This window comes from Pelobates fuscus, chromosome 5, assembly GCF_036172605.1.
Source record: "Pelobates fuscus isolate aPelFus1 chromosome 5, aPelFus1.pri, whole genome shotgun sequence".
Taxonomy (NCBI): Eukaryota; Metazoa; Chordata; class Amphibia; order Anura; family Pelobatidae; genus Pelobates; species Pelobates fuscus.
In genome coordinates, this window is record NC_086321.1 from 287,921,600 (window position 1) to 287,939,451 (window position 17,852).

Consider the following 17,852-nt stretch of genomic DNA (forward strand, 5'->3'; position numbering starts at 1 on the left):
GCTGTGATATTTAGATCTTCAATAAATGTTCTTGTTTTTTTTTTTTTTTCGTTTTTTTTCTCCTACCTTGAGAGCCTGAATCATCTTTGTTGGTTCATAATGCAGCTTAATGTATTTTATGTGCTGCAATCCAGGCTCCACCCATGTAAATGTATAGAGCTCAAAGAATAGTCAGCTGGGAAACCTGCTTTGAGCAGTGCATTAGGATACAGTTTGCTCATAGATATGGTTGACTTTATTTTAACCCCTTAAGGACACATGACATGTGTGACATGTCATGAGTCACTTTTATTCCAGAAGTTTGGTCCTTAAGGGGTTAAAGTGGAACTCTCACATGATCATATATATTTTTTTTTAGATATATTTTGGTTATTTTTTTTTTTTTTAATTTAAGCTATAGTAAGTTAATCTGCTCTGCTAGTGTTTCGTGGAAGTGGTCATCTTGGTAGTACATCACAATTTAAAGTCTATTTAACCCCTTAAGGACCAAACTTCTGGAATAAAAGGGAATCATGACATGTCACACACGTCATGTGTCCTTAAGGGGTTAAAAACAAAACAAAAAAATAAAAACTTCTATAAAAGGTTGTTTTGTACTTGAATAAAGCAGTTAAGATTAAAAAATATATAATACTGGATTTCTTGCAGACTATATTTATAAAATACTTTGTGATAAAATAGATCCTAATCTTCCACTGCAGACAGCAACAAAAAACGAAACTGCTGAGCAGATTTACGAATGAATAATACATGGTATAGACCATTTTGAAAATACCATGATGGGTCATAAATGATTTGTGATGACATAGCCCCTTTAAGATGATCAGTTAATATGTTGTCGCAACTGGTTCTAGGTATTAAAATCTATCTGGATGTTTTCTTCTTTCCTGAAGCAATGGAAACGTCAAGCTGGACTGTCTGGGCAGCATCCAAGATAAAATCACTATATGTGCTACAGACGATTCCTATCAGAAGGCGCGGCAAAGCATGGCGCAGGCTGAAGAGGAGAACAAAAGCAGAAGTGCCATAGTTATTAAAATGGGTGGCAGATACGGAGGTATGAATAAACTCAAGCACACCGTGATTCTTGGCATTAGTTGTTTCCTCTCCTTGTAAAAGTCCTCAAATCTCATGTGTTTATAGAATGGCGATGAAATATGGCTGTGTCCTGTATGAATTTGTAATGTTGCTGTATTCTGTATTTGGTGTTGCGATTAGGGAGTCTCCTTGCTCTGGTCGTCGCGTGGCAGATATAACCTCCCAGTTCTCTTGTATTTGTGGGTTGTCTGTGCATTCTCTTCTCTCAAAGCTTGGTGTCTTACAATATAATGTACTTTGATTTGGAAAATTAAGCAGACATCCACATACTATGTCTTCCTGCTTAGGAAGATCAATTTTGTTTAAATTATGTATGCAGCATTCACATGCTGCACACATCTCTATGTCCTCTCCAGAGATAGCAGCAGCTGTGTACATGCATGGTCATTACCTGGGAAAATGTCTGCTGAGTGTGTAAACTGATAGAAGCTGATTTATTGCCCTCACACTCACATAATGCGATCAGTTGAACAGAGGCTAGGAGGGTAAACTGCTTATCCCATAAATCCCTGTTCTGCCTGTAGCTGTCCATATACACACAAACTTTGATACGCTACCATAAAGATTGTAATAGCTCTATGTATGTGTGTGCGCAGGATTGTTTGACCTTTTGAAGGTGCGATAGAGCATTTGCTTTTTAAGGACTATTTAAAGTACAATGTTTACAGTCTATCACTTGGATACTTAGAGTTGGTTTGTCATGTCTGACTATTTCAGTACATTTTAATTGACCCAGAATGGGTCCCTAGATCTGTGACTGCACAGTGAAGCTCCCAAGTTAGTATAATTTTAGAAAAGCTAAAGTTGAACTGTCCTCTACAGATATCGTCATGACCACGGCCCCTGTTCAACGGAGCAATTTAACTTGATCTCTAAAAGAAATTTTTAATGCTTCATATTTGTTGGCGAAAAATCCCATTGTGGGAGAACTTTTTGGCCTGATAAGATGGAGGCTACCAGGCGTCTCACAGTAAGGGAGTTCGTCTTGTGTGATGTCAGCGGATATGCCTCTGATTTTTATGTGGTTTTGGCAAGACCGGTCATCAAGAGCTGCAGAGTATGTGGAGAAGGGCCTGTTGGTCCAGTGAAGTCTTGAGGGAAGACACTTCTTGTCTTGGTGCTGCAATGTCTCCCTCGGAAGCCCTGACTCTGTCATTGACCACCAGCACATCATCCTTGATAAGTGTCATGTCTACTGCCAGCAATTTCTTGATATCCACCAGCAGGTTTTGAATATCTTCCTTGGTGGGCTTTGCCATCAGGAATCTCCGTGGGGGTCTGCTCAGCATGTAGCGGTTCCGACTGCGAGGGGATTTCTGTATGTGTGTGGCCTTGGGGTGCAGTAAGGGTCTATTGGCCTTCTGGCGCCGCCACTTTGAGAAGGTTCTGCCTTTGAAGCAGCTCACCTATATCCCTAGTTCCTGACTGAGCTTCTGCCTTTGGTCATTGGGATCGCCGTCCCATAACTGCACGTGCCTCAGACCAGTGCGTGTCGGAGTGGTGGAGTCCCGGTGCCGGCTCTCCAGGCAATGACAGGTTGGGTAGGATGCCATTCCAGCAGAGGTTCAGGGTTGGGTAGTAGGACTACAGGCACTAGAACAACTTCAATAAGATAAAGTTTGTTAAAGTGCCTTCAGTGTCTCTTTCAGAAGAGTGCAGTTTACATGCATTGAAAAGGAGCGCTTGGGTAGAAATCCAAAAATTATCAAGTGTCTGCCTTAGTTGGCTTTTAGCCATGACTGTCCAAATACTTCTCAGATCACAATCCTTAAACATTAATGTCTGTCTTTAATCATGGTTTGGTGCTCCAGCTGTTTTGGACTAAGCTTCCCATGATGCTCAGACAGGCAGAAAACCTGGATATAGAGTAATGTAGTCCACAGCAGCTGGTGTTAGCCACAACTACACTAGGGCACTATTATCGGTTTCAAGCGGTTAAATTACCATTGCCTTTTTGGCCTCTGTAAAGCAAGCACAGCCACTTGTCCAATTGCGTGATGAGGTCACCCTTTAAGTCAAGCAGTTTTTATAGAACTTAAATTCAAGCAGTTCAGCTGGCTGGTATTTTAGTAACATTACCTCATCACACAGCCATCCTGAGGAGTGTACTGAATCTCCAGGCTTTCTGGACATGCCAGGTGACATCATTTTACAGCACTATTTGGCTCTCTGCCTGTGTTTGTGCAGTGCGTACAATAGAGCTGTAGTAAGTCTAGAGTGCCCTGGGGATTGGATAATTTCTAGGCTTGGTAACCCCATATTCAGTGACAAGTGAGATAGTTAGCAGTACCAGTAGGAGTATTCACAGTCTGTGGGGAATAGTAGTCATTTAATTCTCATTATTTATTAGGTGTATGGAGCGTTCTAATGTCCGAACCCTGGGCTCATTCATATTGTGAGCCTCACAGGCAGAATATAGCACTGTTCCTGCTGTAGGAGTGGGGCAAAGCACTGTTAATTTACTCTTGCTTTCTGTACTATTCAACAACAGAAAAACAGTACCTACAGTGTCTTAACATACTACAGATAATGTGTTTTCACATTGTTCATGTGACTTTGTCTATGTGCAATGCAATATAAACTTGTTCCATGTCATTTTTTTTATTTAAGAGAAGTTCAAATATCAATCGTGTAAAGGTGCAAATGAACTGTTGTCCATTAGTTGACCTCCAATGTTTTGCTATGGGGCGGTCAAATACTGCCATCCAAAGTACAAACAAAATGGATTCTGCAAATGAGGAAGTGTAACTTGCTTGCACCCTACGATCTCACTACAAAAGGCTATAACAATTAGTGTTTAGATACCTTCAAGTGTGCTGGACTGCTGGTTCCTCTGTGATACTTTATTCTTTCTATTAAAGGGCATACTATCCTTTTAGATAATCTGTGGCTTGCATTGTTTTAAATTCGTCGTCTTGCTTCATTAATTCATTCATTCCAATAATAGGGTGAACTGTAGTGACCTTTCTCCCATGATGCAACTTGACTGGTGGTGTTTGACAGCTCCATTAGAGAGCTTTAAGGGTCAGTAATGGCAGAATATAAATTAATCTTGTTTTAGTGTGCCATTTCATAAAGAAGCCAAATATATATGTAAAACTTTATCCGTAATGTGTTTTTAGTGCTGCAAGAAGCTTTCCTTTTTAGTGATATTATACAGGTTAAAAAGGAGAATTATCTGACCTACTTGAAATCCATGTGGTATTTAGATGGTTGCTTCCTCTCTTCACACAATCAGAATACAGATGGAATTCAAATCCAGGTCTGACCAGAAAATCTACAAACAGGATAATCTAATGGCAGCTGACTGTAAAATGTGTGCACAATTTAATTCATCCACACACAAAATATTAGGGGTGCCCAGAAGGTAGATCCCCAGATGCTGCAGAAGTACAACTCCCATGATGCTTTGCATACCTTTTAGAATGCCAAAGCGTCATGGAAGCTGTAATTTTAAAACATCTGGGGATCTACCTTTTGGTCACCCCTGATATCGAGATATCTATCTATCTAATTTTTCTTTCTTTCTTTCTTTCTTTTTTTTAATACATATTTTATAGCTATAGGTTTTTTTTGTAACCTTGAATTCTAATATCTACATGTTGTTCTATAGAGATGGTTATAATCTCATGTAATAATGGATAAAAGAGCCAAGAACACAAACTATTAGTCCTCTCAATAGTAAAATTAAAATAATTTCCTGCAGCTCAAAAATGTGACTCATGTGGTTTCTTAAGCCACCATATGTGATAACCTGGCAGTGTTTCAGTCCCATGTAGTCTTTGCCAAGGCAGCTTTGACAAAAATGCCACAGGGTTGAAATGTTGCTGGGTCGTCGTTTTTGATGGCTCAGTAAACCACTATGGAGCTGGAGAGCATTTTATTTTACTGCTAATATTTCAGATAATAAAAGTAAAAATAGTAATTTTCCATGACTCCTATATTTTTAATGTTTTACAGTAGAGTGCCAAAAATTCACCTGACATTAGATCATATTATGCATTTTTGTATGTATATGTACAGTTATGGGGAAGAGAAAGTACACCCTGTAGGTAGAATATTTGACTTTAAATTGTTTTGAAATCGTCTTAAACCCTTCCCAGTTGGATAAGTAGCAACAATTGCTTCTCTAAGATCATTGCTGATGTCTTTCCTCCTTGGCATTGTGTTAACACACACTTAAATGCTGCTTAGTTTCTTACGTATTTATCGGCGTATAACACGCACTTTTTTCCCCTGAAAATAGGGGAAAAATCGTGAGTGCGTGTTATACGCCGATATCCCATAATTACTTACCTGTCCTGAAGCGTGGGCCGGCTTCACAGCTTGCACCGCGGTACAGGAACTTTAATTTCATGTTCCGGTTTCCGGCGGGACTGAAAGGAAGTGTGCACACAATAGTGTGCACACTTCCTTTCAGTCCCGCCGGAAACCGGAACATGAAATTAAAGTTCCTGTACCGCGGTGCAAGCTGTGAAGCCGGCCCACGCTTCAGGACAGGTAAGTAATTATGGGAGGGGAGGGAAGTACACTATGGGATGGGAGGGGAGGGAAGTACACTATGGGATGGGAGGGGAGGGAAGTACACTATGGGAGGGGAGGGGGAGAATACTATGGGAGGGGAGGGGGAGAATACTATGGGAGGGGAGGGGGAGAATACTATGGGAGGGGAGGGGGAGAATACTATGGGAGGGGAGGGGGGGAGAATACTATGGGAGGGGAGGGGGGGAGAATACTATGGGAGGGGAGGGGGGGAGAATACTATGGGAGGGGAGGGGGGGAGAATACTATGGGAGGGGAGGGGGGGAACACTATGGGATGGGGGGGGGGGGGAATTTCCTGGAATTTCTTTCTAAAAATGAGGTGCGTGTTATACGCCGGTGCGTGTTATACGCCGATAAATACGGTACTGTGGAAGCAATAAGGGTGCACTTAGTGTTTCACACATAGCTTCTCCATTTTGGCTTAAAGGGACACTCCAGTGCCAGGAAAACAATGCGTTTTCCTGGCACTGCAGGTGTCCTCTCCCTCCCACCCCCCATCCCATGTTGCTGAAGGGGTTAAAACTCCTTCAGTGACTTGCCTGCATCCAGCGCCGATGTCCCTCGGCACTGGTTCAGGGTCCGCCAACGCTCCTCCCCCTGCCGACGTCATCCGGCAGGGGGGACCTATTGCACATGCGCGGGCGGCGGGAGACCTCCCCATAGGAAAGCATTGAAAGATGATTTCAATGCTTTCCTATGGGGATTTCAGCTACGCTGGAGGTCCTCACATAGCGTGAGGACGCCCAGCGACACTATAGCACAAATCCGCGCTATAAACCAGGAAGTGCTCTCTAGTGGCTGTCTAGTAGAGGAGGAGTTAACCCTGCAATGTAAATATTGCAGTTTATGAAAACTGCAATATTTACAGTTGCAGGGTTAAGGGTAGTGGGAGTTGGCACCCAGACCACTCCAATGGGCAGAAGTGGTCTGGGTGCCTGGAGTGTCCCTTTAATTTTTGTTAAATCATGATGTAATGTAATGTGTTGTCGTACATCTGAGGTTGTATTTACCTAATCGTAAGACCTACTAAGAAACAGATGGTTGTAATTATGTCATATTTAAAACCATAGAATTCAAAGAGGGTGTACTTTTGTTTTCCCTGAATGTATGTTAATGTGTACGCATATGTATATGAAGGTGTACGCATATGTATATGAAGGTGTACGCCTATGTTTGCAAAGGTGTATGATCAGCTATCAGACTTGTTTTGGGCTAAGCCGTAAGTCATCTGTGAGCTGCGAACACTGCTGCAGTAGAGTTGCTCCTTACCTGTGCTATTTATTTTTCATTTCTGCATTGTAAGGGTAAGTAGGGACATTGCAGTTCACTAGTAGGTTTGTTCACTATTATGGATGCCAGAGGACGTCTACAAGCTCAATCCATTTAACACTTCCTTATAACACAGATGATTATTTTGTTATAAGGCAATTGAAAAAGCTAGAGATTTCTGTTCTTCCACCCCTGTATTGCTGGTAATTTTGCTTTTTCTTTGCTATGCTGTTTGAGCTAAAGTCACTGTTTTCCATTTATGCTAAAATTAAATGGTAATGGTTTGTCTTAATTTATACTTTACAAATGGCCCTATTCAAACTGTTAGCTAGGTATGCTTTGTCTTATGTATATTGATAGAGAAGACAATTTAATGCTCACCTGACTGCATTCCTGCCTAGACTTGTAAGATATTTAATGAAACACATGAGCCTGGTTTTGACTGGTGGTTACATTGCATGTGTAGTTCAGGAATCCAAAATATCTTCATTCAAAATAATTTTTGCATTAAACCCTCTGGTGAACTAATGAGCTGACAGACACCATTGTACCGACAGGGTCACAGGTCTTCCTTGTACCTTAACCTGTGTAAGAAACATAGTTATGGTATTCGGAGTCCCAGTAACTAGTACTGTAGTTCTGTTTTGCTGTGCTCTTGTAACTATTGATTTTAGCAGGGAATTTTCACACTGGCTTTATAAAAGTGTTTTTCTTTATATACATATAGCATAACATGTTTCCTAGTTTTACTATGGTTTATGTTTATTTTTGCATAGTGTTTGGAGGATGGACTCTCTGTAATAATTTACATGACTGCCTATTAACTTTATTTAGGCTATTGTCCATACTGGTCGTATATCAGCAGGATTTTAACCTATTTATCTACGTTTCCTGTAACAGGTAAGAAAGTCCAGGTCCGGAGACCGGCTCCTGGAGTCCCAGACGCTGTTCCCTCGCGGAAGCGGCCTACTCCGGTAAACATTGCTGGGGCAATAAAGAAGAGCTCCTCGGCCATAGCTCAGAGACCGTTCAGAGACCGGGTGATACACTTACTGGCCCTCAAACCGTACAAGAAACCAGAGCTCATCCTGCGCCTCCAGAAGGACGGAGTGACTGTACAAGACAAGGACTCACTGGACGGCCTCCTGCAACAGGTACACACAAACCAGTGCTGTTTATTATCATAGCCGGGCATGCAGTAACAGCGGGGCCCTTGCACCGGAAGCCTCCCGACAACTACGATCGGGGCCCGGTCCATGTGAAGCAGCGGGGCCGGGAGGAAGTGAGTACGGGTTACTTCCTCCCAGCTTACCAACGAGTCGTGCGGGAGAGAGGGATAGAGGGGAGGACGATAGAGAGCAGGGAGAGCCTCATCAGACTCTGTTACCGGGTTATTTACTAAATGTGGAATTAGAGAGTGGCTGTGGGAATTGCACATTTAATGCCAGAATGAAACATGTGGGGGTTGGAGAAGAGGGAATCTCGAAGTCAAATATTTTTAGCTGGATCTATTTATCATTTCTCCATAATACATGGTTTAGAAAATATATTTTTAGTGTCACCAAAAATTGTATATTTTGACTGAAATCATGTTCCATTAATATTCAGTATGAGTGTTAAACACAGTTGGGAGATATCTTATTTATCCATTTTAGATGCTGGTCACATGGCTTTCAATGCAAGACATTTTGCTTTGTGTCGGCAATTAAAAGTGTATTCCAAGTGAATTTCAATTTTTAAAACCAAAGTAGCCGAACTGGATGCGTAGCTGACTTAAAACATTTTCAAGTTTAGCTGTTTGTCTTAAATTTTAAATTCACTTTGAATTCTCACTTTAGTGTAAAAATAATAATAATGTGGTAGTGGGAACACACTACAAAGGTGATTTGGTCCAACTTTAAACATTTTTCCATTTTTAATTTTTATTTTGGGGAGGGGGAGTCTGCTTCCCGTTTTGAGGAACGTTTCCTATTTAAACTAATTTTGAAATGTGCACCTCCAGTAATTGGTGTAATCTCTACATACTTTGTTAAAATTGCAATTTCTAAAGGAAAAAAATATTTTAAAGTTTAAACCTGTAATATTTTAACACATTTGCTACTTTTGTCTATAATTTACTTCTACTGTCAGCACTCCCTGCATGCTGCTGACAGACACAGGGGCTTCTCCCTACAAGGGAGAAGCTCTTCTCTACCCTACTATTATTTTTAATCCCCGCCCTCACTCTTGTTTCATGTTTTCCCTCACACTACCAAACCACTTGCAAGCTCAAAGTACTCATGCATTCGCGCTGAGCCCTTTTAAATCCTCCAATCAAAGGATTCTCTGAAAAGCCTTTGATTGGACCTTGATGCGGCTCCTGTGACTTCACACGTTGTGCACAAAGCATCACTGGGGAGCTTCACCCGGCGCTGAACTGAGGCAAGTGTAAATTACTTTCACAACGCTCCTTGAGTGGTTATTTTAGCGGAAGGACATAGAGAATAATGGCAATAGGGCATTATTCTCTCTTACCAACAAATGTTTGAGAAACCCTTTAACCCTGCATTGTTTACATTGCAGGATTAAGCCCACCTCTGTGGCTGTCGGTATGTTATGTGACGCAGAAGTCTTATAGGAAAGCATTGAATCAATACATTCCTTTAGGAAAGGTTTCAAGTGGTATTAAGTCCCCTTTTATGATGAGCATTTGATTGGACCATCGTCGGAGGAGGCACTGCATCCTCCGTGATGTCCGGAGAAGTTGCGTTCCTCTGTGCAGGAGAGAGAAAATGTGTTTTTTTTAGTTTTTTTTTTTTAACTTTACATAAAAAATAAAAACCTACAAAGGAGCGTTATTGTGTTCCGTTAACACACTGAGTCTTTCAAATTTGCAGGTGTGTTCTCACCAAATCAGGAAATGGCTCAGGCATGTTACAGTATGGTTTTATGCAACATGTAGTAGAACATTTGTCTATAGTTACAATCATCACATATGATAAATATCTATGCATATTATGGACTGCTTTTCTATAGTATGATATTGGTGAAGCAGATCAAATAAGAGGTTAGGTAATCTAAAGCTGTTCCTTTCTCGGCACCTCCATATTCCTCTTATTGGCATATGATACTTTGTTCAGTCCTTAATGTGTACAGTGCTTTGCTTGTTTCAGGTGGCAAATCTGGGTGCCAAAGACTGCACATATACCTTGAAAGACTGTATATACAAGGAAGTGCAGAAGGATTGGCCTGGCTACTCTGAGGGAGACCAGCAGCTGCTAAAAAGAATACTTGTCCGGTAACTATCTGCCACTTTTACATGGCAATATTTATGTTGTATTATTGCTTTAAACATGAAATATTTTGCTCTGAAAGGGCCCAAATTTGTGTAAACACATGGCTGCATGCTTGGAAGTAGGTATTCTAGAATTTACCCCAAACTATAATCAAGATGCACAATTGGCTGATTATTAAGGAAAATGTAGCGCACACAATAGTTGTTAAAGACTAGCCATCACTGACTTACTAAGGTAGTATGAGCTGGAAGTGATGCAAAAAAAAAAAAAAACGAAGTTAATGTAGCTTAGCTAAGTACATAAACCCACATTCTGAAAAGCTTTTCTGACACATATAGATTTGATGATGTGGATGTGAGAGCGGAGCATTGCAGTCCCATCAAGAAAACAAGCAGTTTTTCCCCAAAAGCCTGTTACTCTATTATCCCTGTGTCCCAAATTAGTTGATAATGTGGTTTCAAGGAAATAAAAACATGCCCGCTAGGAAGTCAGGAGAATAAATTCTTGTTACTTCATTCTTCTAGGATACAATTTTTTATTTATTTTTTTTAAAACTCCAACATTTTCTGCAGCACTGTACGGTGGTGTGGTTAAGACAGGACAAAGAGGTGGTGAAAGTCCTGCACTAACAAGCTTACATTAGTTGGTGATACAAATATAGTATATTTCTGTTTTTCTGCACTTGTATACAGAGCTCTTGTCAACAGTATTGTACAAATTATTTAAAAATAATTGCTTCTAGTTTAGAGATAAATGAATACATCTCCACCATTGTGCCAACTTTCTGTTTTCCTTGCACTACTTAAATAAAGTCAGACCATCATAACCAGTATAGCACATGTTTATGGTGGGAAGAGTGGCCTGGTGACCTCTCCGATGTAAGCAAGCTTTTTGCCAAGAGCTCCCGGTAGCTTTCCTGTGCTAAGCACAGTGGTGCAGGGTTTGTCAGATCACTTTCCTCCAATTTGCCAAGTCTTGTCCCACTGGGCTCAGCTCAAAACTGAGCTTTTGGCTCTCATAGAGGCAGGGAGGAATGCCAGTGAACACCAGGCAGGAAGTCAGACCATTGACAAATGGTTTAACTGCTTACTTTGAAGGGGTGACACCAAAGCACACATGGCACCATACAGTGCACTGTAGTGGTTATGGTGCTTGGAGTATTCCTTTCATAATGTTTTGATGGGTACACTAAACTGACTTCTCATCTTCTGATGACCAAGTTATGACATTTGTTGTTGAGAGCAATTTATTTCCATTTTCCCCTGTCATGTCTATTCACTCATACTTGAAGCACAGTATATATGACCAGATATGTATGATAGCCCTCTTCGTTTATTCCCGTTTGTGAGAAGGTATTGATGGGGTATAAGACTTTGTACTGCAGTCTGCTCTTTTTTTTAATTTATAGAATATGTATGTCTATTGTTAATGACTGTGTACTTTTGATGTTTGTCCTATAGGAAGCTCTGCCAGCCACAGAATATGGGGGTACCACCTGGGACCACTGCTCCTCTGAGCCCTTCCAAAGACAATGTGAATTCCTCCTCCCCCGTCGCTCCGGTATGTAATACTAAATATCCGATCCTATAACTTCCTACTGAAATACATATACATTTCCAATGACCCATGGTACGATGACCACTGTTTACTCAGGACCTGGCAGTCCTGACCATTCTAAGTCATAGCTAACTGCATATGCAAATATATAAATTTTTATTGGTTTCATTCACGAATACCTCTTCAAATGGGCTTTACACATGCTAATCTTCATTTTTATGGTCTGATTACTGACCATACATGCATATGCATAATTCTAAATTAATAGCGCAACTAGATTGACCAACTATCCTAGTCACTTTTATGGTTCATGGCAACATATATTTGGGCCTGTAACAAAACTGCAAAAAGAGAGAGAGAGTATTTTCTTAGTAGGTTTTATTTAATCCACCGTGGCATATTATTATTATTTTTTTCTCTTGCTCTCTCTCCAAGGCGCTCATGTGTCATTTATACTGTATATGCAAAAGCCGATTTCCAGGGATATGAGTATTAAAGGGACACTCAATCCCATAAATACAAGAAAATACTCCCTGTAAAACCATGCATTTAATTATTTTTTTTTTTGATTAAATATAAAAACAACATGCAAACACGGCAGATCTCTTGTCTGAAGCACTTCTAACCCCACCCAGATTTCTGTGACTTTACATTCAGACTTTCCAATGCAGCTCAATGAGAAGTCTTGGCAAGCTCTGGGCAGTTGCCTGATTCTTAAGTTTAGCTTCACTGAACTGAACAAGCCAGGAAGTAACAGGATCAGTTGTCTGACAGCCAGGCTGACAGCGTAATTTATAAAAGTGCCAATTTCTTTTGAAATTTGCACTTTTGTAAAATAAAAATGAAGACACTCTTCATACATAAAGCACTTAAGCAAGCTAAATTGCTTTCGGGTTGCAGAGTGTCCTTTTTTTTTTTATTCTTTTGAAATTTGTACATGTGGCAATACGCAACTAATCGAACCAGCTGATTGTTGAGTAGGCATTTACTTTAGTGCTGTTTTTCTTTTTTGTCAATCTCTTTTTATTGAAATTTTATGTTTTTTATCGTACCCATGCGGGTCATGAAACACAGTAAATGTATAGTACACATAGTTATTAAACGTATTACAGCATAAACAATAGCACTATTACACAATTATGCACTAGGAGATATGGACCAGCAGTGGTACGTTATCAGGAGTGTGTGAACTGCTTCGGGAGAATGGGTGAGTGGCAACAATGGGCTTAGGGTAACCCTATCGGGTTTTTGAGATATGGCCTTCTTCTAGGTGTACCCAGAGCCATGGGGGGCCTGGGGGGAGGTAAGTAGATGTGGAGCGGTCGCTCCCTCTTTTTAATGGGGGGAACGAGTGGGCTAGGTATGGCTCTAGGCCAACTGGTTATGTGTAGCTGTAACTGTGCAACATAGATCATGTTTGGTATAGTCTCTGTTGCTCCTAGGGAGGTCAGGCCTCTGGAGTGGATCGCTGGACGGAGTCCTGGGTGGGTGCGGGGATACCCAAAGCATGACAGAATGTCGGGAACTCTGCAAGCGTGGAGAGTTTATGGACAGTTCCGTGACGTGTGACCACCAAGAATCTGGGAGACCTCCAATGGTATTCTATTCCCGCTTCTCTGAGGGTGCTGGTGACTTGGTTCAGCGATCTACGCCATTGTAGCGTGGATCTGATGAGGTCTTGGTAGATGGTGAGCTGTGCGCCTTCAAATGTTAGTGGCGTCTTGCCCCGGAGAGCAGTCATCAGGATTCTCTTGTCTTGGGATGTAGCACAACGAACAATCACATCTCGGACCAAGTTTGGAGCTGTTCTGCCTGAGGGTGGCAGGTGGTACATCCTGTCTGTGTTAAATTTCTTGGCATGTGTAGGTGGCAGGATGGCAGCCACAAGACGCCTCAGATAGTGAGGCAGTTCTTCGGATGAGATGGCGTCTGGCACTCCCCTTTTCTTTATGTGGTTTCGCCTTGTTCTGTCGTCGAGGGCGACCTAATGGAGAGAGAGTGCTTGTTGTTGGGTCTGGAGGGCCATTACGGTATCTTGTAGGGTTGTTAGTCCCTGTTTTATGTTAGTGACATCGTTCTCCGTGGACTGCACCCTGTCGGCGATAGCCTGCACGTCAGTCTTAATGGCTGCTATGCTGGTCACCAGGAGGTTTTTTTATTTCCCCAAGTAAATGTTGGAAGTCCCGCTGGGTGACTGGGGCAGACCCATCTGAGGTTCCCTTGGGCGTTTGGGACTGTTCTGGGGGTTGGTCAGGCGGTATGGGATCCGTTGGTACCTGCATGGTGTCATGTTCCGCTGCTCCCGCCATTTTGGCTGGCAGCCGTTGTTGCTGCAGCATGGTACCTATGTCCCTGGACCCTGATGGCGTCTCTGGTAGGGGTTTGTGGGACCGATGGCCCATTTCTGCCTGGTTAGGTAAGGGTGCCGTGTGGGGGTCTTCCACTGCCGGATCCTCAGGCTGTTCAAGTCCGTCGAGGGCTGCTACAGGTTTGTAGGCCGCGGGTCTGCACTTCCGTCGGTTTACCCGTGACGGACACACAAACGGCATGAGAGGCTGCAGGGCTGTGCACAGATGGTGCCCCTTTTCAGGAGTGAGTTAATTGGGGGTTTTGTTCCCCTCTTGTCATGCTTTGTTGCGGGTTTCGGTCGGGAGCTGTGCTGTGTTGCGACCGCTCTGGCTCATGGTCAGGCTCCGCCCCCTGCTGTTTTTCTTAGTAAAATGAAGACTGCTTTGTTGCTGGTTGTTGAGTCTAAATGGTGCTTCTCTAGACTTTATTTTAGTGTAGATTATATTTGTAAAATAGGTGGGAGAGGGGGAGGGCACTGCAGGAACCTATAGTGCCAGGAAAGCGTCTTTGTTTTCCTGGCACTATAGCTTTAAGTGTATTTCTTATTTTTTCTTTTTTATTTATTTTTTGTTCAGTCTGGAAAGCTTGTTTTTTTTTTTTTTTTTTTTTTTTTTTTTTTTTAAACACTAATATTTAAAACCAGTTAAAGCCATGTAAAAGTATCATTATTTGGCTTTATCCTACACCAAAATGTATTTTTCTTTGTAGATACTTGTTTTGATGCAATTTTAATCTGTCCACTAGAAAGCCTGAGATTGCTCAATATGCTGATGACTAAATCATACAGGAAATGAATCACTTCCTGATTATATAGGTGATACAGCGATTTGGCCCATCCCTGTAAGAAGCTTGAATGTCTGTCTTCACCTTTTCTGGATCTGAATGTTTAACTACCCACACACATTTACAGTTGAGCAGTTTATAATATGTGGTCAGTTTGTGTCAAGCCTCCTGCTTGAAAAGGCAGACTATTTGAATTGCTCACCTTTGAAATGGGAGTTTATGACCAAGGAATTTTAGAAAACTTTTTTTTCTTTTTTTTTTTTTTTCGTAATCACATTTACATTTGTTATAATCTAAATCACAATATTTATTTTCTTATGTTTGTTCAGTTTGACAAATTGATTTGAGTAAACAGATTTTCTGCTGAGAAGTATAAGAAATGTTCTCACAAAACTAATTTGTGCACTAAAACCACTTGGAAAGGGTCCACTAAAATACAAGTCTATCCTACTCCTTTGTAACTTTGTTACATCCCATTTTCAGTGCATCCATACTGGCATTATATAGGTAAATACACATGTATTAATAGTGACAGTATACACACATAGGCACACGTGCATTCACGCTGAATCTTTAGGGCTGAATTATTCCACTTCATTAGTTTTTTTGTTTTTTTTTGTTTTTAGTTTTTTTTCATTAAAGGAACACTATAGTCACCTAAATTACTTTAGCTAAATAAAGCAGTTTTAGTGTATAGATCATTCCCCTGCAATTTCACTGCTCAATTCACTGTCATTTAGGAGTTAAATCACTTTGTTTCTGTTTATGCAGCCCTAGCCACACCTCCCCTGGCTATGATTGACAGAGCCTGCATGAAAAAAAAAATTGGTTTCACTTTCAAACAGATGTAATTTACCTTAAATAATTGTATCTCAATCTCTAAATTGAACTTTAATCACATACAGGAGGCTCTTGCAGGGTCTAGCAAGCTATTAACATAGCAGGGGATAAGAAAATCTTAATTAAACAGAACTTGCAATAAAGAAAGCCTAAATAGGGCTCTCTTTACAGGAAGTGTTTATGGAAGGCTGTGCAAGTTACATGCAGGGAGGTGTGACTAGGGTTCATAAACAAAGGGATTTAACTCCTAAATGAGGATTGAGCAGTGAGGCTGCAGGAGCATGTTTTATACACCAAAACTGCTTCATTAAGCTAAAGTTGTTCAGGTGACTATAGTGTCCCTTTAATGTTTTTGTAATTTTTTTTCTTTTCTTTTTTGTTGTACCTGAAAATCCAAGCAAACCTTAATCTCCACAACAGCGACAAGTAGAACACAGCAAAACGCTATAGTATTAAAGTTTGCTTGGCATTCCTTTGCACAGCACATTTTAGCATTATATAAATAGTAGTATTGCATATGTCTCCGGTACAGGGAAAACATTGTTGAATTTAGCACACTGGTCCAAAATCGGCTTACTTGAGGCTCTGCTGCAAATTATCAATGTCGATTTTTATTTTAATGTTAGTAGCTCTCTTTACATAACTTAATGTATTTTAGAAGGGTAAGAGCAATAATTTTGTTTCTACCCGTTAATCTTCTCCTGTTGTATTTGTACTAAATAAGCCTTTTCAATGTTTGTTTGGTCCCTTTTAAATAAATTAATTCTATCATAGAGGTCTACAAATATTGAGTGATTTGTACTTGTATAACACTGCCATCTAGTGATGGTTATTCTAACTGAAGTTGTGAAGACTTGTAAATGATTTTCTATTATATAAATTTATATTATACATACACACATGCATTAACCAAACCTTAGTGTCTCTTGTTATAGACTAAAATAGATCTATAGCAGCATGTGCATTAGACTCAAAATTCTGGGATAATTGTCTTTTAGTAGCCAATCTCATGATCACACTTATTTTCATTAATAATTAATTTGTTGCTTTTTGTCTTGTGAACCATCATTAAACAGGCTTGTACTATGTAAACGGCACTCAACCCACTAGCAGTGTAATGTTGCACTGCACATTTGCTGTTCTCGTGTCCTCGTGTGTGTGTGTGTGTGTGTATACACACTATGTGGACAAAAGCTTTGGGGCACCTGACCATTACACCAACAGGGGCTTTTGAATTAGAATTGCATTCTAAATATATAGACCTTATGTTGTTTCCACTCTTCTGGGAAACCTTTTTTAGTTTTGTCCATGTAGTGTTTGGTCTAGGAGGTCCTGTTTAACTGCATAGTTGGCATATAGTGAAGTACTGCTGTGGTGAGGTCAAATAGCAATAAAACATACAAATTCATGCAGATATAAAAACATAAATACTATTGTGCATCATCTACAGATCTCAAGTAGGACCTTGGAAAAAGTCAAACTCGGGCACATTCAGTTATTTATATGGAAATAAATGTAATTTTTGCTAACCATTCTGTTTTAAAAGTGGTTTTAACCCATAACATTTCCCCCTCTTTCCTTCTCCCACATAGAAACGACCCACACAGAATCCAGAATTTATTGATCCATTAAATAACAAGAAACCTCGGATATCCCATTTTACCCATCGACCCCAGCCTGCTATTAATGGAAAGCTAAATTCCTCCAATGGGAAGGATTCACTCTCTACACAGCCGTTTTCATCTGACCCAGTCAGTTCCAGCTCCCACCTACCAGCATCTCTCGACCCCCTTTCTGATTCCAGCACTGAAACCCAGCATAGAGACTGTGTGAGCCAAGAGGCCTCTGAGAGGCTTGGCCACTCACCTCAGACAGACTGTGCTGCTGAGGTCAGACAAAACTGTAACTCCCCTCATGGGAAACCCAAAAAGAAATCTAAAAGGCAAAAAGAGAGAGAGCGCGTTAAGGACAAGATTACAGAGGAGAAGCAAAACAAATCTGTCTTAATTGGCAGTACTCCACAGGATGTTATAGGTGAGAAAACTTCACTTTATACATGCATTGTTAAATATGTCTCTATATGTCTCACCAGGGCCAAGTTATTTTTCTTTGTTCTTTACACAGCCTCCCTAACTCT

At 40.8% G+C, this 17,852-nt stretch overlaps 1 protein-coding gene across 1 annotated transcript in view; it reads left to right on the top strand.

Annotated features, from left to right (window-relative positions):
• ELL (elongation factor for RNA polymerase II) overlaps positions 1-17,852 on the top strand; it is a 118,546-nt gene that overhangs the window by 89,733 nt on the left and 10,961 nt on the right. Inside the window, exons 4-8 of the mRNA XM_063455406.1 lie at positions 894-1,057; positions 7,812-8,065; positions 10,064-10,188; positions 11,647-11,746; positions 17,308-17,749. Of these exons, the coding sequence (XP_063311476.1) occupies positions 894-1,057; positions 7,812-8,065; positions 10,064-10,188; positions 11,647-11,746; positions 17,308-17,749 (1,085 nt within the window). The remainder of the gene's footprint in view (positions 1-893; positions 1,058-7,811; positions 8,066-10,063; positions 10,189-11,646; positions 11,747-17,307; positions 17,750-17,852) is intronic.